This window comes from Phaseolus vulgaris, chromosome 10 (genome assembly GCF_000499845.2).
Source record: "Phaseolus vulgaris cultivar G19833 chromosome 10, P. vulgaris v2.0, whole genome shotgun sequence".
NCBI lineage: Eukaryota > Viridiplantae > Streptophyta > Magnoliopsida > Fabales > Fabaceae > Phaseolus > Phaseolus vulgaris.
The window spans coordinates 36,111,607-36,135,218 of NC_023750.2; the positions used below are offsets into that span (position 1 = coordinate 36,111,607).

Genomic DNA, 23,612 nt, shown 5'->3' on the forward strand with positions numbered 1-23,612 from the left:
AAAATAAAAGTAAAACAAACAATATATAATTAACATATAAATATGTACAACTATCTCAAAAAGATATCCCTTGTCATAGGGATTTTAATATATACACCAAAAGTTTTCAAAACAACACAAAAGATTCAAATGAAAGTTATCTCATCCTTCAGCTCTGAGGAGCTTTATTTCCTGCAACATCATCTGCTCCCATGTAAAACACGATCATCACAAATAAAGAAACAAAAACAAACAAAGAACATGGTAAGCTAGCTATATAAATATTTCTATATAATTTTAATTTCAAATTAATAAACATAATTCATCAAGTCTCATACAATTTCTCAAACCATCGAGTGTCTATTAAAATTCATAAATTCATCTTTCACATGTCAAATCTACTAACTCACAACACATAGACACTTGATTCTACTTCTGGAAGACTCGTACGTTGACTTAGACTCAGAGATCTGCTCCTATCATATTATATCACTGTGAAATCCACACAACTATGCGCATAAATAATCTCAATATCACCTCTCTCCTAGTATGACAAGGTTAACTCATATAACATATCAAGTTAGTTATCTTTCAAACAACTTACCCATTCATATGAACCTCCTTCGACTCTCACCACCTGAATAACTTCATCTATATGATTTCATTATCTCAGGAGAGTCAGGATATCTCCTTCTAGACCAATCCCTAGTCAATGCACATCCTAAACAATCTTAACACGGTATTTTCTTTCCTGAAAATACTTTGTCTTGATTAAATTTCATATTTTGAATCTCACAATATCTAAAATCAAACAATCAACTCATACCAAAGTTTAAAATTTACAAAACACACAACAATTCATTCACTAATCATATAAATATCTAATTAAATAAATTTCCAATGAAATATACATAAAATAAAATTTTAAATAATTTTATAAGTAAAACTATACAAGAATAAATAAACCAACATTTTAAAAGCAAATATTAAATTTTAGTTTTTTTTTTAATTTTTTACAGAGAGTTTAGCTTGAGCGAGAATGGGTCTCGCTCAAGCGAAAATTCCCTCGCTTGAGCGAGATTCAACACGAGAGCACCCAGAATTTCATCTCAGGCCTCGCTTGAGCGAGATTCTTTCTCCATTGAGCGAGAATGGACTCGAGAGCACTCTATCTTTGCATTCTATTCTCATTTGAGCAAGAATTAGCTCGCCTGAGCGAGATGTGCAGAGAAATATGCATAATTCTATTATATTCCTGAATCAATCATCATTCAATTTATAATTTTAATAATCTACACATTAAAATGACAATTCTTACTCATATGTGCTTTCTAAATCAAACATCATCTAAAGTCAAACAACCGATTCTCATCAAACATCACATTTAAGTAATTCAACAAACTATACAAATACAATTCAACTCATTTATATTACCATTCAACCACTTTCAATTCTCAATCACAACACTTTCATCAACTTATTCATCTTAAAAAAATCACTATATAATATTCAAAATCAATCATTTCATTCAATATATTACTTTACTCTTAAAAGAGACAATCCTGCAAGAAAATTTGAGATTGGTGACCACGTCACCCCCACATTTAGATCTTTTAGCCTAAGGTTCTATTGAAAATTTAAAACTAGCTTCCCTTAGCTGAACTTGAGCATATGCTCCCTAAGAGCTCCAAACTACCAAAAGTTCAAGGGTAGTCTAACCTGGACCACAAAGTCCTGATAAAAAATCTAACTATACTTCTAGGATCCTGAGCTAACAGAGACTACTTTTGAAGATAAAAGCATCACATGCAACCTTAAACTAAAGACAAACCTAACCAGATCAAAACTAACTCAAAGAAAAAGGAGCCAAGAATTAACTTACTCTATTTGATTTGATCGGGCAATCTTATAGAGTTCACTGCTAGAAGTCCAATGACAAACTCCGATCGTCAAACTGATAAGCGAGGAGGTTAGAATATTAGAGAAAAGACATAGAAAAAGAAAATGGAGTTTTTAGAGAGATGATGGTTCTTTTAAAATGAAACCTAAATAACTGAATTTCTATTTATATGCCCTTTTAAATTTAATAATAAAATATTCAGATGTCATTTTAATTATACCACTTCTACTCTAAAACTATTTTTCTCGGTTCTTACACATCGTGCCTTAATTTAGGTAGTAAATGTGTTGCTTAAATTTAAGCACTGTTCTTTATATAAATAACAATGCTTAAATTTAAAGAACTATATCAATAAAAAAAAATATGCTACCTAAACAAATATAAAGAACTATATTAATTTAATGATGAAAAAAATTAAGTAATAAATATATAAGGGTTGATAAAGGAAATGTATTATTAGAATAACATGTGGAAGAAATGCTTAAATATGATATAATGAGATTTTGGATCAAGAAAGTGAGTTAATTAAATTAATAAGTTTAGGGACATCTCAAAAGATAAAGATATTTCATAATAATAATGCCAATATCATGAGTCAATTTTATAAGGTTGTGTTATGTTTAAAGTTCACTTCTTAATATGATATCAGAATCTTTTTAATTTATCTTAGCGAAAGTTTGTTGGACCTATAATGTGACCAGTTATCGGACCACCTTACATATATAGTCTCACGTACAAGTTGGTTGGTCTCGACGTGGGGGAGTGTGATACAAATTTCACATTAACTAGAAATAAGAACATTTCATTTTATTTATATATATATATATATATATATATATATAAATAGATAGAACTCTCATATATGCTCAAACTTTCTCAAAACAATTAAAAATATAATTTTTTTTATCAGATTTCACTTTTCTTAAAAACAAAAAAAATCGATTAAAACATATTTTGTGATTTTTTTTTATAAAAGTAAAAAAAAAAATGTTGGCGTTAAAAAATAACATTGTTAGAAACTGGCAGAAGATAAACTTCATTTATTAAGGTTTAATTGTTGCATGCCATGTGCTGAGAGGGTTAATTGTTTCTCTTTTAAGCAACGAATTTAATTAGCTATTTTGCTTATGACGAAATTAAGATGTGATTAGTCAAAACATGATTAACGTACACTCTCGGGCTTTCCTTTTCCTATGGCTTACTTTGTGTAAAAGTAATATTAATAAAATAAAATAAGAAAATTGTCTCCAGTAAGAACCCCTGTTTCATTGCACTATGACGGATCTCACACACACTTTCTTCAGTTATAAGAAAATAAATTATATTAATACCACACATATAAAAATAGGAATTTTTTATTGAAAAAAAATATATAATCAAAATAAATAAAAACAAAATTGTACAGATTTAATTATGTTATTTTTTATATTATTTATTTAAAAGTTAAATATATTTTTTGGTTTCTTTATTTTCATATAAAATTAATTTTTTTTCTAATTCAAACTTATTTATATTAAAAAACTTATTAAAATTAATTATTGTTAATTTTTTTTACGTGACAAACGAATTAATATTTCATCTTAACTCATTATTGATATAAATATTAAAATATTATAATAAAGTTCAACTGAAAATTATATATTAAAAAAAATAGTAGTAAAAATTCATTTCAATTGATTTATTACAAGTATTCAATATATCTAAGTATTCAATATATCTATAGTTTGAATAAAAATCAATATCATAACTTGAAAAAATGTTTTTTTACGCTACCAGTTTTGGTGTTTTGACTGTCATATTTTTATACATGATTAATTGTGTTTTAAGTAATGAAATCGTTAATCTCAAAAAACTATCTTAGATAAACACACTCTATAATTAGAGCCATGTTGACTTCATCATTATCTATGTACAATAAAAGAATATGTAAAATAGATAATGGCATTCTATTACATAAAAATAATACTCTTCATTTTTTGGGACTAAAAATAATTTTATTCAATTAGATAAAATCACTATATAGATAAAAAAAATTCATTCTTGATATTGACTTGACTATATGTTTAATATTTTAACTTAATATAACTAATTACACTACAATAATCATTCCACGAGATTTTATTTACACGTGGTATAGTGATAGCATTAATATGATGTTAGGAAATATTACCATCACAATATAATGTTCATTACAATATCATGTATATACAATAATTTATTTTCCATTATTGGTTGCAACTCTGCCACTTGTGACAACATTTTTAACATTGGTAAATATTTTTAATAATATTTTTTTTATGAATATTAAAATTAATTGATTGAATATACAGTGCTTAATAAAATATTAAAATTTATATTATATTTAGTAAATATAATTTTTAATTATTTAATCATATATTATATTTAATAAGTGTAATATATGAATTATGGTGTTAAAATGACTATTGTAAATATTATATTAACAAAACTTAACAAATATAAAGGAAATTTATTGAACATATAAGATTTTTCAAATAAAACTATAAATCTATACTTGAAATCTATTATAAAAGAAAACATAAATATTAGAAATTAATACCATTTTATATATCCGTTAAAATTATATTATTTACATTATTATTTTAAAAATTTATAAGAATATATATATTAAAATTATATCACATCTATTATTTTTTTTACGTGTTGTTTAATTTTTTTTTAAACTAAGAATGCTATACATTGTCTTGTTTTTAATAAAATATTTATACATTTTTTTTACCATTTTTTATTTTTACACACACACACCATTATATAATATAATGAGATACATTTCTTTATAATTATTTTTTATATAATTTCTTAATCAAACTATCTTATTTTTCTTTATATATTGGATAAAATAAAATAAAATTGGTAACAACATTAGTTCTCGACTATTATTAATATAAATTTATAAAGTAATATTTTAAAATTTATATCTAATATTAACTACTAAAATTTTAACTTCTAATAATTTTGAATAACAACTTTTAATTCTAAATTATTGCCTTTAATAAATATTGAACAATGTTTGTATTGTAAAGAAGAAGAAAAAATGTAAACTATTAAAGCATGAATCGGTATATTGAAACATTTGAAAATTTTCAACTTCAATGAATCACTCCGACGATAACTTTTGAAAAACAATGTTAATAGTATTGGGAAACAAGAATATGGCAGAAGAAATAATGAGAAAAAACAAAGGAAGAAAACACAATAATTTTATATTAGTTTAATATGCATATACTTTTAATTAAAATAACTTAGTTACATTGTTCAACAACTATTGAAAAATAATATTATTTTACTATATAAGATTGAGACGATCTCGTTGTCATTCCATAAAAACAACCTAATAATTAATATCGAAGATATAGCGAAAAATTAGTGCAGCAATTTTTTTATGATGAGACATGATGTATACACTTCACAAATATAGAAACCCAATACACCATAACTCTAATTCTAAGTGTTTAAGAAATAATTTTTTTTAAAAAAATTATATCACTTATTTATGATTAAATTAAATATTAGAAATTTAATAAACTTAAGAAAAGATTGTAGGAAGCTTTACAATGAGGATCCTCAATCTTTTGACTCTTGTTTAAGGAAAATATATTTTTGGTTTAAAATGTTTTAATATTTCTTTGGGTGTGTGTTTGGATCAAGTCATGACTAGTGTGTTTGGATCAACTAATTTTGAATGTGGGTGTAAGGATGGAAGAGCGAGTGGAGTGATGTCCATCTTGACTAAAGTATTTTACTGGGATACCCATGACACCGAGAAAAAGGAAGAATAAAACATTGGAGGTGAGTGAAATCGATTTGGCATGTTTTCTATAGAGATTTATTGATATATTATTTTAAAAATAATTTTTTTTTGTATTTTACTTTTTTTTATTATATTATAAACTTAATTATATTTATTCTATTATAATAAGTATAAATATTAATAGATTAATAATAAGAATTAGTTATATAAAAATGTCATATATATTTAACTTGATAATTATATTTCAATTATGTATTTACATAATAAATCCATAATTGATTATATAGTAAATATTTTGAGTTTAATTTATTACCTTTTTTGTCAAATTTTGAAAAAATATAAAGAAAGTTAGTCGCAAAAATTTAGTTTTTGTTATCCATCTTTATCTTTTATTTTTCAATTTATGTGTTTTCTTTGCTTTTCACTTGTGAATATATATATATATATATATATATTTATATATATATAGTATAATATAAATAATATTTTAAAATAACAAAAAAATGCTTATAATAATATTTCAAATATCAGCATTAGTAAAATTTATTTTCTTAATATAACATATCTACACTCAATAAAAAAAATCATTTTAACGAAAAATTATTTTTATATTATCAATTATTAAAATATTAGTTAAGTTATTTATTTAAAATTGTAGTTTTCTCTTTAAATCATTACTGAAGAATGTGTTTATCAATTTCTTTTAAAAATTTCTGAAAAAAGTATTTTAAAATTCTATTAAATACTATGAATTCAAGAATCTCTATATAATACTATAGATCTCAAAATCTCCATAAAAGATCTCTCCATAAACATAAATTTTTTGAAATCTCCATAAAATATTATGGATTTCAAAATCTTCATAATATATCATAAGTTTCGCGTTCTCTAAAATACGATAAGTTTAAAAAATCCTTATTAGATATAATTTTTTTTATAATTTAAATTATTCATTACAAATCTAAAATATAAGTATTAAATGTACTTATTTATTATTAATTTTAATTATAACTAAATTTTTACATATTTAAAAATACTAATCATGTAAACATAATGTTAATAATTATTTTTCTTCCACTTATTATTATTAAATTGTAACCATATGAAACTATTAAATTCTACCATTTAAATGGAATGAATATTTCATGATCATGAGGTGACTAAGTCACATACAATTTTCAAAACAATGATTAGGGATTAATAAAACACATGTTCGAAAATATCTATGAATAATTTCATATAAGTAAAAGATTCTCATTTCATATATTGTGAGAGGTGCAATCAGTTTATCTTGTTTTAACAATCATCCCATGTGGTTTCAAGACATGCAAAATGTGGTCTTCCACACAAGTCAACTTCCAAATACGTGCACATCATTACATCCACTCACATTGCCTTTTTATTATAAAATAACAAAATTGTTTTCATTACTAACCTCTTTATAAATTGTTTCATGCTAATAAGTTGGATTTTTTTAATAAAAGTAAACAAATATAAAATATTTTTATTACTTCAAAAACTAAAATGAATGATTGAAACACTTTTAAGAAGAAAAAAGGTCTATTATTTGAAGAAATCGTTAATATGTAATAACAGACCAATAATAATTTTGGAATAGCCAAAACAATATACTTAAAATACAATACAGATATCATTACAAGAAAATCATAAAATAAAAATTAATTTTGAGTGATAAAAAATAATTAGTTATTATAGTGATTAAATTAGAAATCATTTTAGAAACTAACAAATTTTTGGTTTCTAAATTAGTTTCTATTATTGATAAATGGTTTCTAAATTGGTATCTAATTAGCAACCAAGGTTTTTGCTACCAAATTTAGAAACTAAATAATTGATAGTTAAAACTTTGGTTGCTAATTAGATATCAATTTAAGAACTATTTAACAATAATATAAATTAATTTAAAAACTATTTTTTTTAGTTTTTAAAATTGTCTCTAATTTAGTTATTGTTACGATTAATTGTTTTATCTCTAAAAATTATTTCTATTTCATAACTTTCTTCTGATATATATTACAAGTGTTACTAATATAATAAACACGAGTATATAATTTTATAACTATAAGTATAAAAGAATCACACAAACATCTGTCTTTTATTCTTTTAAATTATTAAACTCGTCAATAATTAAATCATGATTACAATTTTCAGTTTTTTTTCCAATATAAATAACTATATTGTAGACAAGAAATTGAGCTTCTGTTCTATTTCGCAATCTTATTTTTGATAATTTTTATTAGAGGAAATGATTTTTCTATAATAATGGTAAAATATGAAAAGTTAAAATAAGATAAATTAAGCGATAATCAAGTAAAATGTATTTGATTTTCTTACTAATGTCAAAGATTGACACAATCATTCTTTGAGTGATAAAATGCTGATGTTGATTTTTTAAACTGATATTATCTTGTTAGAAAATAAACTATGAGAATCTAATTAAATATTGATATATGTAATTATTAAAAAGGAAATCAATGATAAATAAGTGAAAGTTATGATAAAAAAAACACATAACAATTAATATTTCATTTTATTAACCTAAACAAATTACATACCAAGCAAATGAGAAATGTTACATGAATAGAATAGTTTGTATTTTTTTTTCTTGAGAAACATAATACAACATATGAAAAGGAAAAATTAGCATAAAAACATAACCAATGAGTAACTAATGATATGAGGTGAGAGAAAATGAAAAAAAATATCTTAATCAATTTTTTACTCTTTATTATATTTAATTTCATTTTTTACTATTTATTAAAATTAAATGAAATACTTTATAAAAAAATTAAAAATCTCCCTAATTTAATTCCCATTATGTGTATTCACAATTTTTTTTAAAAGTTTGATATATATAACCTTCCACTCTCTCTATTAAATGCTTTACAACATAAGATTTTCCCTACAAAATAACACCTTATTTTCATAAACCAAACATTCAGCATACGATTTAATTACCACTTATATTAAACTATAAGAACTTGTGTTTAAAGCACACAACTTATTAAGTTATATTATAAATTTGTGTGATTGGTTAAAGCTTTATTTTTATTTTTTACTCGTTTTGCTAAAGCTGTATGATATCATTCTTTATACATGCTTGAACCTAAATAAAAAAACATGTTGTATATTCCATTGTAAGCAAGGTTTGAACCTTGACTAAATAAAAATATGATTAAGATCCATTATTTGAGGTAGTTGGTGCATATAACCATCACAATGCAGGAGTGGAAGAACTCCATAGATGATGATGGCTATGAGTAAAGGTTGTGAATATTTGAGCAAAGAGAAGAAATGGGTTTCTACCTATGGCTTCTTCTCCCTCCTTTTCCTCTTCTTCCTTGCTGCAATCAACTTCTTTGTCAACTGGGTAGACCTTGTAAGTCATCATCTCATCTTAATCAGTAATCATCTTCTTAATTAGTTTCTCTGGTTCTGTTCAACTTATGTAATCACTTGTTTTAGCTTCATTTTGATGCTTTGCTTTTCCTATGTTTTGCTTAATCACTTTCTTTTCTCCCTTTCTTATTCATGCATGATTCATGAATCCCTTCCTGAAACTAAAGGTGCTCTTAATTACCACTATTAAGTAATCTGGTTCTGATACTAGACTTTAAGTTTAACTCAACCACATAAAACCGGCTCATGAGGTTGAGGATTGCACCCACTTATATAGAATGAAAGACTCTAATATCTAGTCGATGTGTGATCTTCAACGGATATTTTTGAAAATGAAGATATAAATACCTAAAAGTATGGATATTTTGTTATAGCTTTGAGAGAGATGAAAAGGTAGGGTTAGGGGGGACAAATAATTAGAAGGGATTACGTAAAAATGAGATTAAGGTCACCCAACTTAATAACTTTTGTATTAAAATAATATTGAAATTTGACTTGGTTGTTGTGTACCCTTTGTATTATACATGAATCCATCCATCAATTTGAGTGCATGTTTGAATTCATCAAACAGTTAATGGCTACATTTCATGAAAATCAGAGAAAGATAGAAGAAAGAGAGAGGATAGTATGTGATGGTAGATAAATAATTTTATTTTTCAACTATATAATAAAATTCAATGTTTTTATATTTTTATCCATTATAATTTTTTTAAGTTAAATATACTATTTGTTTCTATATTTTTAAATATCTTAAATATTTGTATTAAGAAAACTATTAAAATACATTATTTTTTTATATGATAAATAATTTTTTATTATCTTCTATGAATATTATATATTATAACATAATTTATATTGAAAATTAATTTTTTATTTTAAAAATTATTTATTCTAACAATTTTCTTAATCAAGAAATTTAAAATTTAAAATAAAAAAAAAACCAATTTTATGTAAAAATACACGAAAAAGTAACATTTAGCTTTTTTTTCTTTCTTTTCTGGCAAACCAACCTTTAGGTTTTATGATCATAGGCAGCCAAACATAAATGCCCTAATTATTTAAGTTGATGTATTTCAAAGTTATGCACTCAATTAACCTGTTTTGAAGAATTTAAGACCTCTTGACATTAATATTTTTTTTTCACCATAAGATGAACAAATCAGACTACAAATACATTCTTATGTAAAATTAATTTTTAATTTAATATTTACTTATTCATAAACTAATTTATAAAAATAAATCTGTATTAGTTTTTTCAAAATCAACATTTATATTTATATATATTAGTTTTAACTTTCGAAAAAACTGAATTTGTTTCTCTTTCTTAAAAGTATTCATTGAAAAACTATTTTAAACATACTCTAAATTATCTTAATAAGATATGCCGAAAAAAATAAAAAATAAAAAATCATACAGAGATGATCACAAAAGAAAGAATCGAGAGTTATCTAGTTATCTGTTATTAACGATCTCATATATAAAAATGATGAGAAAATTTATATAAATTAATTTTTGTATAAACTAATTTTAATTTATAAAAAAATATTTCATTTTTTAATTTTTGTTTTCATAAAAGTTTGTTTAAATATATTAAAAATATATGTTTGGCCAAAACTTTTAAGCGAAAATAAATAAAAAATTAAATTGACTTCTTCATCAACTAATTTATAAATATTTCTTTATATAATTTCTCTATTTTTTAATAGGATATAAACTAATCTTAATTTATAAAAATTTGATTTCATTTTTTATTTTAATTTTCTCTTCTAACAAATTCTAAGATTAAATTTGAAAATATAAAACGACCACGTTATTAAAAATAATTTGTTTACTTTCAAAAAACTAAAATATTTTAAAGAAAATAAAGAGACCAAAATAAAAAATAAAAGGCATAAAAATTACAATATTTAACCAAACTTTTAACTATTGACTCTACTAGATGCTTACGGCCTTACCCTTATTCATACGGTATGCTACACAATTTCTACCTAATTAAAAGCATTCAATTCTTAATTAAGAACATTTGTAGTTCAAACTAAAAAATATTCTGAATTAATGTTGAGAAAGCAATTGAAAAAACGTCTTGAGTGATTAATTATGAGTATTAATAGTCAACAACAACACATCTTGTAAAATTATAATGCTAACTTCTCCCATTTGATTTAGCATAATGATCAAATGGATTTTCTTCTCCATCATCACCTTGGTTGTTTTTGTTGCAAGCTCTTTCTTCCTGGAAATTGATTTTGTAAGTAGTTTTTCTCACCCTTTAAGCTTATTCATCATCCATATATATATATATATTACCATTTTCTCTTAATTTGCTTGGTTTGTCTCTCTTCCTTCAAAAAAAAAAAAAACATATAGAGTGAGTTTTCAAATACTTGAGTCATATTGTTTTTTCTTTGCTTATATATGGAAACACTTCTTCCTAGCTAAGATATTCTAAGAGAAAACAAATGAAAATCTAGAGAAATTATATGATTTGTTTTATAAACTAACTTTAATGTGTTGATTTAAATTTTGTTTCTTCTCCTTTCTCTTTCTTAAAAGTGTGTGGAAACATACTTTTTATTGATGATATATATACATATCTTTTGTGTTTTGCAGTCAAGAGTAGCAAGCACCAAGACAATTCTAACATTCAATAAGCAACAACTTCAGTTTCCAATTAACTGCACTGATGGAAATTCAACAGCAACATGCTCATCATACTATCCAACAACATTTGAGTTTGATGGTGATTCATCAACTACATCATGTCCAGATTACTTTAGATGGATCCATGAAGATCTAAAGCCCTGGGAGAGCACAGGAATCACAAGGGACATGGTTGAAAGAGGCAGAAACGTTTCACATTTTAGGCTTGTAATTGTGAATGGAAAAGTTTATGTACAAAATCTTGACAAAGTATATGAGACAAGGGATGTGTTCACAGTATGGGGAGTTTTGCAACTTATAAGGTTGTACCCTGGAAAGATACCAGATTTGGATCTAATGTTTCAGTGTGGAGACAAACCTGTTGTGTTGAAAAAACATTTTCAAGGACCACAAGCTATGCCACCTCCCCCTGTGTTCCATTATTGTGGAGATGAAATTTCACATGACATTGTCTTCCCTGATTGGTCCTTCTGGGGTTGGTAAAATTTCTATTCCCTTTGGCCATGTTTGATGCATGTGTTGCATAGAGACTAAAAGACAATTTGTCTCTTCTAATCTTCTCATAGATTTTCCTTTCATTCCTTCTACCATGTGATATCTCTAGAGTCCATTTTTGAAGATTTCATATATTTTTGTTTTTGTTATTAGGCCTGAGATCAACATAGCACCATGGGAAACAACATTACACAATATACTAGAAGGCAACAAGAGGACCAAATGGATAGATAGAATACCCTATGCTTTTTGGAAGGGTAACCCAATGGTGGCTCGTATTAGGAAAGAACTTTTCAAGTGCAATCCCACAAAAGAACATGATTGGAATGCAAGAATAGATAGCCTAGTAAATATATAATACGAACCTTAATTCTTGTTCTAGGTTAATATTTCACTGTTTATTTAAATAATTAACACTTTTTTTTTTCCTTTTCAGCATTGGGACAAGGAGAGAGCAAGTAATTATGAGAATTCAAAGCTAGAAAATCAGTGTACCCATAGGTAAATATTTTCATTAACTTTGTGTTTTCTTTTGAATCTATTTATACATATTACTAATTTTAGAAATTTTTGTGATGAAAGATATAAGATCTATATAGAAGGCGCTGCATGGTCTGTGAGTCAAAAGTACATAATACTATGTGATTCAATGACCTTATTAATAGAGCCTACGTATTATGACTTCTTTACAAGAAATATGGTACCTTTGCAACACTATTGGCCTATCAGTCCCAGAAACATGTGTGAAGACATTAAGTATGCTGTGGATTGGGGAAATTCTCACCTTCAAAATGTAATCACTTTCTTCCTTTATTTTTTACTAAATGATTTCTATACTCACATAAACTGATAGTTGATACTAAAAGGAAAATGTTACTTTGACAATGGTACACTGAAAAGATATCTGTGATTTGGTTAATACAATTTCAAAATTGTTTCATTTGAGCAAAATAATATTTATGCTAAAAACATACTTAGTTGCATAATGAAACATGCACTCACTTTCTAGCTTCATTACACATATTGCTTCATTACACATGACATATGACTTTAATTACAAAAGGATCCACTTTAACAATAACATAAAATCAGTTTCTCTGGCATTATTATACTGATTCATTTTAAACAAGTTTTAAATTTGAAACATTGCAGGCACAAGTGATTGGCAATGGAGGGACTAACTACATATTAGAGAACTTAAAGTTGAAGTTTGTGTATGATTACATGTTTCATCTATTAAATGCGTATGCAAAGCTCTTAAAATTCAAACCAACCATACCAGAAGGAGCAATAGAGGTTTGTTCTGAAAGTATGGCATGTCCTGTGCAAGGTTTACAAAAAAGTTTTATGGTAGAGTCCATGGTGAACTCACCAAGTGATACACCTCCATGTGCAATGCCTTCTCCTTATACACCTGAAACTCTCATAGAGTTTCTAAAAAAAAATGAAAATCTAATCCAACAAGTGAAAACAAAGGGAGTCAATAGCTTGTTAGTGTAGCAAATTCAACTTGTCAAACTGAGATTGAGTATTTTGATTAAAATTGCATTTTTTGGTTGATATGATTAAAGTTTTTAGTTGGTATCTTGTAAATTCAGAATATTGCATAAATATAAATTGCAATGACTTTGTTAGACACAACCTAATTTGGTCTAGCTAGTACCAAAAGAATCAACAATATATAATTAATTTTCTATAAGTTTATAAAACAAATGAACTTCTTAAGAGGTAAGGTTTGCACCATTTATATACTATAAAATATTATTATTTTAAATAAATGTGAGATCTCCTAATATTATTTATCTTTTAAGAGCATTAATATATATAATTTTGACATAAAAGAAAAAAATTGATAGAATTTTCCTTGAAAATATAATTTATTGGTCATTTTAGTTTCTATATTAACATTAACTTTATTAATGTATCACATTAAATATTAAATATGTTAAGGTTGTTGCATATTAAAAAATATATTACAGTAAATTATAGTTAGTTATATTGAATCAATCTATCTTTTTTTCCCCACCTCCTATTACAATGGTTGATCTGCATAAGATTCAACATAATTGTGTGTTTTTTTTTTGGACAGATCTAAATAAATAAATAAAATCAACAGGTTTTCTTTAAAAAAAATTTAATTTTAAATTTAAGTATCTTATCAAAATAAGATGTAATACAACTATAATAATTAAAAAAGATACAAAATTAATAATTTACTATTTATCATAAGTAAATGAAAAAACATATAATGACATAAATAATAAATTAAAGTCTAAATTCATATTCATAAATAAAAGAGACATGATGAAATCGTGAATAAAAATATTTAGTTTCAATACAATGTAGGTGTTATTAGATGTTGCAACTAATCTGCGTAGTGCGTAACAATTTCTCATTCCATCATATCAATTTGCACCCAATCTATAATTGAAAATGACAAAATACCCCTCTGATGAAAATAATCAGGATGTAAATAAAAATTACTTTCATAATCTTTTATCTAGAAATATTTTAGATTTTGATTTTCATAACACATTTTTGAATTTCAGAAATTTTTATTCAGAATGCATTTTTAATTTTTGTTTTCCGAAATTTTTTTATTCAGAATGCATTTTTTTATTTTATTTATTATTCTAGATTTTCAAATCCAGAATAAGAGTAATTTTAGAAATTTAAAAAAATGATAGAGTGCAAGTTAAAATTGATATGGTGCTGGAAGAAATTGGCGTCTGTGTATAATTATGCTAGTATGCAAAATGTCATTGGGCCAGAAAGGATCAGTGCAGTGTATCAATGGACTCTTTACGCAATTGAAAACAAATTAGACTTTTACTTTTTGAACGCCCGTTTTTTAACCTGTACCTCCACAATTGAATGAAATGACTGATTTCCCATGTCTATCTGCTGCCGCCAACATACTATCATTACCAAAAAAGAAGAGAAGGATAACACCTTACCTATTATAAATAAAATCATTAATTAAAAATTAATTTTAAATATCAAAATTATTATATTTATTAATTTAAATATTATTTTGTAAATTAAAAAATTATTGATATTTAAAGTAATTTTTATTATTAATAAAATTTTATAAATTAATTTTTAAATTAATATATAATATCATATTTTAACTATCAAATATTTTAAATTATAAACTAATTTTTATAAAATAGTATCCAATTTGATTATTATAGTAATTAATTATTTTTAGTATTTAAAATTAATTTTGATTTAATGATTTTCTTGTGACAAGTTCAAATAATTTTTTTTTTTAAAAAGTTGTTTATAGAATACACACAAAGCTTATTCTGAAAAATTAATTCCTAAAAACGCATTAGAGAAGATATTTAAAAGACTTGTTCTGAAAATCATATTCCAGAAAGCTCTTGTTTCAAAATATAGAAATTTGATTCTTAAAATATTGTTCTGAAAATGTTATCTTATTGTAGAAAACGTGTTCCATAATGTATTTCATAAATTCTAAAAGATTGAGAAGTCACTTCAAAAATAAAATATTCATTTAAAAATAATGGGGTGGAAGTGAAAAATGGGGTTTGGAGGAAGTAAAAGCCCACAAAGTATCATCCCATCAAAGTGACAAAACCATAGTAATCGCGTGGCTGAATAGAAGAACTAGATCAATTCTAATATATTAATATATCGAAAATGGCTTTTTTAATTGTAGTATTTAATAAACCTATAAGCATCTGAATAAACTTATTAATATTAATCATAGCATATAAATAATAATGTGGTCAAGATGCGTCATGTTAATTAATTAGATTATAAAAAAATAAGTTTAAACGTGTTAGAAGCAAACATTTTCGCATGCACCTACGTGTCTCTCTGATAAGAATGTTTTAAAACTTTACTGAATTTTTTATTCACATAACATAATATTCTGCACGGACACGTGGACCTTACAAAACAATTATCTTCTTTGTTTTGCTCATGTTCGCATCATCACTAACACCAAATCTTTGTCTTTTTCTTTTAATTGAAGAAACGGTTTAAGTTATCTAAATTGTTTAAATTATTTACTTTATATTAAAACATTTTATAATCTCATAAGTCATACTCTTATCTATTTCAAACAAGTAATTCCATATTTGCTAAATTCAAATAATAATTTAATTCAGTTCCTTTTAAAAAATAATTCAATTTTTTTATGTAGATCAATTTATTCAGCTTAATTTAATTTTGTTTGAATAACCGTATTTTTTGTGTGTTCACGTCACCAATTATATGTATAATTTCAGTGGTGTACTAAACTAAGTATTTCTTTAAATAATATTTTTAATTTGAATTTTAGAATAAAAGTATACTGTTCTATATAACCTATGATTCCAAACCAAATAAATGAAAGGAAGGTAGAAATTATAATTTTATATTTTCTTAGAATTTTTTGGTTTGAGTAAAGGCCAAAAAGATAAATGTGGGCTCATAACCTTATTATAGCACTGGATTATTCTCTTGAAAATGAAAAGAAGCAAGAAGGGACCATGTTTTACCAATTGAAAGCAAAATCTGATATGATAATATAAGAAAATAATGATAAAAGTAGCATTTTTTTTTTTTGAGCATTATAAGCTTTATATAACTGAAAATTAACTTGTGTGATCATTAAACCTATTAAGATTTTTTTTTTCTTCATAATTTTGAGATATATACTAAAATTATTTAGTGCTTATTTGATCTGTTCATCTTCCACGATTTGGAATATTTTTAAATAACTGTTAAGTACATTAACTTGATGTAAATACTACTGACTTAGTTGAAGTTTACTTGCAATAATAGTCATTAAGATGCATATAAATACCTATTGATTATATTTCATTTTATACAGGAGTTTTTAATTTATTCCACATGACAACATTCACTAGTAATATATATATATATATATACATAGAAAATAAAGCACTAAAAGATTTAGTTATAATTTAATTATTTTTCCTATTTTCTAAACTAGTTGGAAGAAAATTACATGATGATTTTGTTAAGTGCTGTGAAATTATGGTAATTCAGAAAAAAAACAAGTAATTCAAAGGATGTAATTATAAAAAATGAAGAAACTTCAATAATGAGAGAAACACAAGCGAAAATACAAGGAGGGATTATAAATATTGACCTAGAAATATAAATATTCATATTCAATGAGTGACTGATATAATAATTAATTAATATAATTAATTAATTGACTATCCGTATCACTTAAATAACTGACTGTTCATAAGTTTTTTTACTGGATTTCGATGTAAGAAATTAATAGTGCCTAATCTTTATTAAAGAATCTATATATTTATATTTTCTCTTTCCATTATAATTCTAATAAACAAATCTTAAATTTGAAATTTTATTAAAAAATTAATACACTTTTACTCAAGCAAATGATTATATATTTTACATCCTTGAAAATAATTATTGTTTTCAAGAATTATTGCAGAAAACATTGACATATTAATTTTTAAAATGGTAGAGATTCAAATACAACAAAACTAAATAAAAAAATATTAGTGGAAAAAGATTTATGAAAGTGTATTTGAAGAAGAAACACTAGTAACAATTAAAGCATGAACACTTACATAAACTTGTGACAGAAAAAGGGAGAGAGAGAGAGTTTGGAATTGCATCCATTGATGCGTGGAAAGGTGGGGCCAAGGCCAAACTCACCCAACCCAACAGCACTGTAACAAAACCGTGTTTTGAGTTCTTAGACAGACACCCCACGGCACAATTCACAACAGCACTCCTATAACTACTGAACAATCCGAAAACCGACATTCTACAACGTCAATTTATGTGTGCCACTTGAGACCTGACCTTTTTCTCTCTTAACCTTCTCAGAAACCCCATTCTCCTTTCCTTTCTCGTTTCTCTGTCTTTCGTATAGCTTCTCTGCTGCCACCTAAATCTCACCTCGTCTTGTGTTTTTTCTGTTCTGGGTCTTACAGGGAAGTCTCAAAGCTCGAAATTTCAGGTGTGTTTCTTCCTCTTCTTCTTTGTCATGGGTTTCTTTTGTTTTTGGTTTTATTTTTATGTGTTTGTTTCTCTGTGGGTATATGTGGAATGTTTTGATGGTTTTTGCTGGATTTTTTTGTAGGAAAGGGGTTTGTTTTTAAAAGTTTTTTGGGGTTTTGTTATTATTTCTTATTTTCACTGCTGTGTGGCCTCAAAAGCTTTTTTTTTTGGGGTTGAAATCTAGTATTGGGATTTTGGCCAGCCTGTAGCAGAAAATCGGTCTCCTTTTGTACTTTTTTCTTACCTGAGAAATTTTTATTTTAATTAAAAATTTGTGTAAGGTTCAACTTTTCTTCTGTGTCAAAAAAATTGTTTTTTCACCCTTAATTTTGTAAATATTGGATAAATGAGTAGATCTCATGGTTGCTTTTCTGCTGAAAGTCTGCACATATTTTGATAATAAGAACTTGAATGAGTATACATAAACACTCGGGGTTTCATGATTCACGGATCAAGGGAATGTTTTTTTTCCTTTTCATTTGAGATTTTCATTTTCTTCAGAGTATCTGAAGGTTTCTGTCATACGGTCTCATGTACTGTGGTAAAAGGAGTCTTGCCTTTTTTTCCTATGATGTTTCTGTCATTCTATTCTTTTGCAATCTTGGAGATACTTTTTTATAACTTGGAATAAAAAGAATTTAAGTCTCGTTTTGATTATAGTCTTGCTTCTTTATCACGCAGAAGACTATTGTGGATGTGGTGGTTGAAACTAATTTTTCTCTTTTTTGCTTGAGTTTTAAGAATAACTTGTTTTTGATAATGATTTGATATCCATCTTTTTTATATTTATATTTATTTTATTTTTCATTCTTTTGATTTCAGCAGGGTGAATCGTGTCATACCTTGTCTTATTTATGATAGGAATCAACTGAATAATAATTTATAAGTCCATGCATAAAAAATAAAATAATAAGTCCTGTTGCTTTCCTTTACACACGCACACACAAAAAGTTTATGCATTTAGCAGTATTTCATTTATATTTGACATCCTTGGTCAAATTTTATTATTAAAAAATAAAATGCCATATAAATACTAGTTTGAAGTTGTCTTGCCTTCCTTTGATAACTCAATGAAAGAGAATTCTTTTGTTTAAATAATGTTTATTTCTTGGGATTTTCCACATTATATTGACTTTGAATATTATGACATGAACTCAAAGGTTTTCAAGTAAAGTTGAGCTTGGTCAATGTGGTAATGTTGTAGTCAGTTTGGTCTACACTCTTAAAAGATGGTGTCTTGCATTCTTTGTTAGGACTTAGGAGAATTTGTCTGCCAACAGAGTAAGATTTTGAAGCTTAGATGTATCACAAAATTGCTACCCTGCTGCAAGAATGCATCTTTGAACATTTATAAAGAATGAAAACAATGTGCTGGATTAACGATATGCTTCGTTTTTTGTCTTTGAATTTAAAGCAAAACTTTCATTATTTAAGCATTTGATTTTCATCCACTAATAGAGGACATGACCAGGAAGTTACTTACATCACATAAGGATATTGAAATCTATATTTGATACTATAATAATGATGAACCTCGTTTCATCCTTTGTTTTCAGGTGTAACTTCTCTCAACTTTTCCTGGAATTGAATTAGTTATTGGCAATGAGCAATCTGAAGCTAGGTGTGGAAGTTGTGGGGGCTCATGACCTTATGCCCAAAGATGGGCAGGGCTCCTGTAGTACTTATGTGGAACTTCACTTTGATGGTCAGAAATTTCGGACTTCAACAAAAGAGAAAGATCTGAGTCCTGTTTGGAATGAGAAATTTTATTTCAATGTTACCGATCCTAACAAATTGCAGACTCTCACTCTTGATGCCTGTGTCTATCACTATAGCAAGAACAATAATTCCAAAATCTTCCTTGGTAAGGTCCACCTCACTGGACCCTCATTTGTCCCATATTCTGATGCTGTTGTTCTTCACTACCCTCTGGAAAAGAAAAACGTGTTTTCCCGCATAAAAGGGGAGCTTGGATTGAAGGTATATGTCACTGATGACCCTTCAATAAAATCCTCACACCCTCTTCATGACGTGGAACCCTCTGTGGACACAGTCCAACGCTCAACCCCAGATCAATCACCAGTTTCATTCACAAATTCAATCCTGAATGTTTTTTCACGAAAGAAAAATGACACAAAGCACACATTTCACAGCCTTCCAAATTCAAATGAAGAAAAGCAGCATAAATCTTCTCCTTCAGAACCTGCAAAAAAGACTATAGACCATGGGAAGCATGAGATTAAACCTGGACTGCCTCCTCCTAGAGTTTTCCATGCATATCCAGGTTCATCCTCTCCAATGGATTATGCACTCAAAGAGACAAGCCCTTATCTTGGAGGGGGTCAAGTTGTTGGTGGGCGAGTTATACGTGGATATGGGCTAGCCAGCTCCTACGACCTTGTTGAACCAATGCAGTACCTATTTGTACGAGTTGTAAAAGCTCGTGACCTTCCATCAAAGGGTGTGACTGGTGGCCTTGATCCTTATGTGGAGGTAAAGATTGGAAATTTCAAAGGAACTACCAAGCACTATGAGAAAACTCAAGATCCTGAATGGAATCAGGTGTTTGCCTTTGCAAGGGAGAATCAGCAGTCAACTGCGCTTGAAGTTGTAGTCAAAGACAAGAACATGTTACTAGATGGAGTTGTCGGGACTGTGAGGTTTGATCTTCATGATGTTCCTACCCGTGTTCCACCTAATAGTCCATTGGCTCCAGAATGGTATAGGCTTGACAAGGGTAAGGACAAGAAAAAGGGGGAGTTGATGCTAGCTGTGTGGTTTGGTACACAAGCTGATGAAGCTTTTCCTGATGCCTGGCATTCTGATGCTCTCACTCCTGGTGAGCTCTCTTCAAATGCATATGCTCATATGCGATCAAAAGTTTACCATTCACCAAGATTATGGTATGTACGGGTTAAAGTGATTGAGGCACAGGACTTACATGCATCAGAGAATTCCCAAATCCATGATGCCTATGTTAAGCTCCAGATAGGTAACCAGGTTTTGAAAACAAAACCAGTTCAATCAAGGAGCATGGTTCTACGTTGGGATCAAGAGCTGATGTTTGTTGCCGCCGAACCTTTTGATGAACATCTGATTGTTTCAGTTGAAAATCGAGTTGGTCCCAGCAAGGATGAGACTATTGGAGTTGCTGCTATTCCCTTAAGCCAAGCTGACAAGCGGGCTGATGACAGAGCTATCCATTCCAGGTGGTATCACCTTGAAGAATCCTTGTCATCTGCAATCGAAGGGGAACACGAAAAAAAGGAGAAAGATAAATTTTTTAGTAGAATTCACCTCAGTGTCTGTCTTGATGGTGGTTACCATGTTTTTGACGGGTCAACTTATTACAGTAGTGATCTCAGAGCCACATCAAAGCAGCTCTGGAAGAAGCCAATTGGTGTATTAGAAATTGGCATTTTAAGTGTTAATGGACTTCATCCAATGAAAACCAGGGATGGAAGGGGGACAACAGATACATTCTGTGTGGCAAAATTTGGGCATAAATGGGTTCGGACTCGAACCATCAGTGACAGTCTAAGTCCGAAATACAATGAGCAGTACACCTGGGAAGTTTATGATCCAGCTACAGTTCTCACTGTGGGGGTATTTGATAATGGACACCTTAGTAATCCAGATGGTAACAAAGATCTAAAAGTCGGTAAAGTCCGGATTCGGATCTCAACCCTGGAAGCTGGCCGTGTTTACACGAACGTATACCCGTTACTGGTGCTACATCCTTCAGGTGTCAAGAAGATGGGTGAGTTGCACTTGGCCATTAGATTCTCCTGTTCCTCAATGGTTGACTTGATGCAGCTATATTTCAAGCCTCACTTGCCAAAAATGCACTACAAAAGGCCCCTTAACATCATGGAGCAGGAAAAGCTGCGACACCAAGCAGTCAATGTTGTTGCTGCTAGACTTAGTAGGGCAGAGCCCCCACTTAGAAAGGAGGTAGTTGAATACATGTCCGACACAGATTCTCATCTATGGAGTATGAGGCGCAGCAAGGCCAACTTCTACCGTTTGATGACAGTGTTTTCTGGAATTCTCTCAGTTGTGCGATGGTTGGGGGAGGTTTCCACATGGAAGCATCCTGTAACAACAGTGCTGGTGCACATTCTTTTTCTGATGCTTGTGTGTTTCCCTGAACTTCTTCTGCCAACTGTGTTTCTATACATGTTTGTGATCGGCATGTGGAATTGGAGGTTCCGTCCTAGGTGCCCTCCTCACATGAACACCAGACTCTCCTATGCAGAAGGTGTGAGCCCAGATGAGCTTGATGAGGAATTTGACACATTCCCCTCCTCAAGGAGCCCTGACATTGTTCGGTGGAGGTACGATCGATTGAGAAGCGTGGCTGGGAGGATTCAGAGTGTTGTTGGAGACTTAGCTACTCAAGGTGAGAGGCTCCAAGCTCTTGTGAACTGGCGTGATCCTCGTGCCACCACCATGTTCATGGTGTTCTGCTTTGTGTCTGCTATTGTGTTGTATGTGACACCCTTTCAGCTACCTATTCTTCTCACTGGATTTTACCTTATGAGGCATCCCATGCTTCGGAGCAAGGTGCCGCTGGCTCCGGTGAACTTCTTCCGCAGGTTGCCGTCTCTCACAGATAGCATGCTGTAAATGGAGGACAGTGTGTGTGTTCTTGAGAACTTATTTGCTGCTGGCATTCATTTTTGGCAGTGGCTGTAAAATCATTGGAGCTATCTCACTTTGTGTTATTGATTAAGTTTTCACAGTTCATGCAAATGTATACTTAGTGTGGTAAACTCCAATGTAGTTTTCATGTTAATCAGCGTTTTCAACTTTTGTTCTATGCTTGAACTGTAATCTCTGAAGTCAAGTATCTGCAACTAAATTGTCTTTTTAAGAGTACTGAAATGATCTTTGTTCACTTTCTCTTACCTTAAAATTCAGTGTACAAAATTTTGTAAGTATTGCAATTAATTGAAAATTTCTTTCTAAACTTTTTACCAATCAAACTAAAGGAACAAGAAAAGTGATTTGTTGAGGATGTTTAGGGACTAACGTGAGAGCATTTAACAATATTTTAATTTCCCCCCTCAAATTTTAAGATAACACGTTTGTAAGTTTTTGTTTTGATATGTTCATTTTGTTTATTTTTGTATGGAACTTTACTTACAATAATAAATTAATTAATTTTTATGTGATTTTTCAAGTTGACCCAATCTAATAAACAATAGTAACAACCATCTATATAAATGGGAGATTGAATACAGATAGAAAATAAAAACGTTGATACACATATATTATATATAGCAAACTGTAACTTTAAACAAAAATGAAGAGCAATTGAGAATTAGTTTAGATGTGAAACATAAA

General features: G+C 27.9%; 2 protein-coding genes across 3 annotated transcripts; both read left to right on the plus strand.

Moving 5' to 3' along the window:
* Positions 1 to 8,891: 8,891 nt before the first annotated feature.
* LOC137819461 (uncharacterized) lies at positions 8,892 to 13,805 on the plus strand. 2 transcript variants are annotated; one of them, XM_068623314.1, is made up of 6 exons: positions 8,892 to 9,069; positions 11,700 to 12,229; positions 12,399 to 12,591; positions 12,682 to 12,746; positions 12,828 to 13,038; positions 13,398 to 13,805. In XM_068623314.1, exons 1-6 carry the CDS (start codon positions 8,935 to 8,937, stop codon positions 13,743 to 13,745), a joined length of 1,482 nt encoding a protein of 493 aa, XP_068479415.1. In that variant the 5' UTR covers positions 8,892 to 8,934; the 3' UTR covers positions 13,746 to 13,805. The 2 variants fall into 2 exon arrangements, with proteins under 2 accessions (XP_068479415.1, XP_068479418.1); XM_068623317.1 differs by lacking the exon at positions 8,892 to 9,069 and adding an exon at positions 11,161 to 11,337.
* A 4,005-nt stretch (positions 13,806 to 17,810) lies between these two features.
* Positions 17,811 to 23,150, plus strand: LOC137819776 (FT-interacting protein 7-like). The gene is made up of 2 exons (XM_068623758.1): positions 17,811 to 18,222; positions 19,820 to 23,150. Exon 2 carries the CDS (start codon positions 19,866 to 19,868, stop codon positions 22,890 to 22,892), a length of 3,027 nt encoding a protein of 1,008 aa, XP_068479859.1. The 5' UTR covers positions 17,811 to 18,222; positions 19,820 to 19,865; the 3' UTR covers positions 22,893 to 23,150.
* The last annotated feature ends 462 nt before the right edge of the window (positions 23,151 to 23,612 follow it).

Bases quoted from the DNA above. Each gene is read 5' to 3' on its own strand.
- LOC137819461 (XM_068623314.1), top strand. From the start codon at position 8,935: ATGATGATGGCTATGAGTAAAGGTTGTGAATATTTGAGCAAAGAGAAG. The intron at 12,592-12,681 runs GTAAATATATAA...TTTCCTTTTCAG, and splicing joins ATGCAAGAATAGATAGCCTA to CATTGGGACAAGGAGAGAGC. The intron at 12,747-12,827 runs GTAAATATTTTC...TTGTGATGAAAG, and splicing joins GAAAATCAGTGTACCCATAG to ATATAAGATCTATATAGAAG.
- LOC137819776 (XM_068623758.1), top strand. From the start codon at position 19,866: ATGAGCAATCTGAAGCTAGGTGTGGAAGTTGTGGGGGCTCATGACCTT.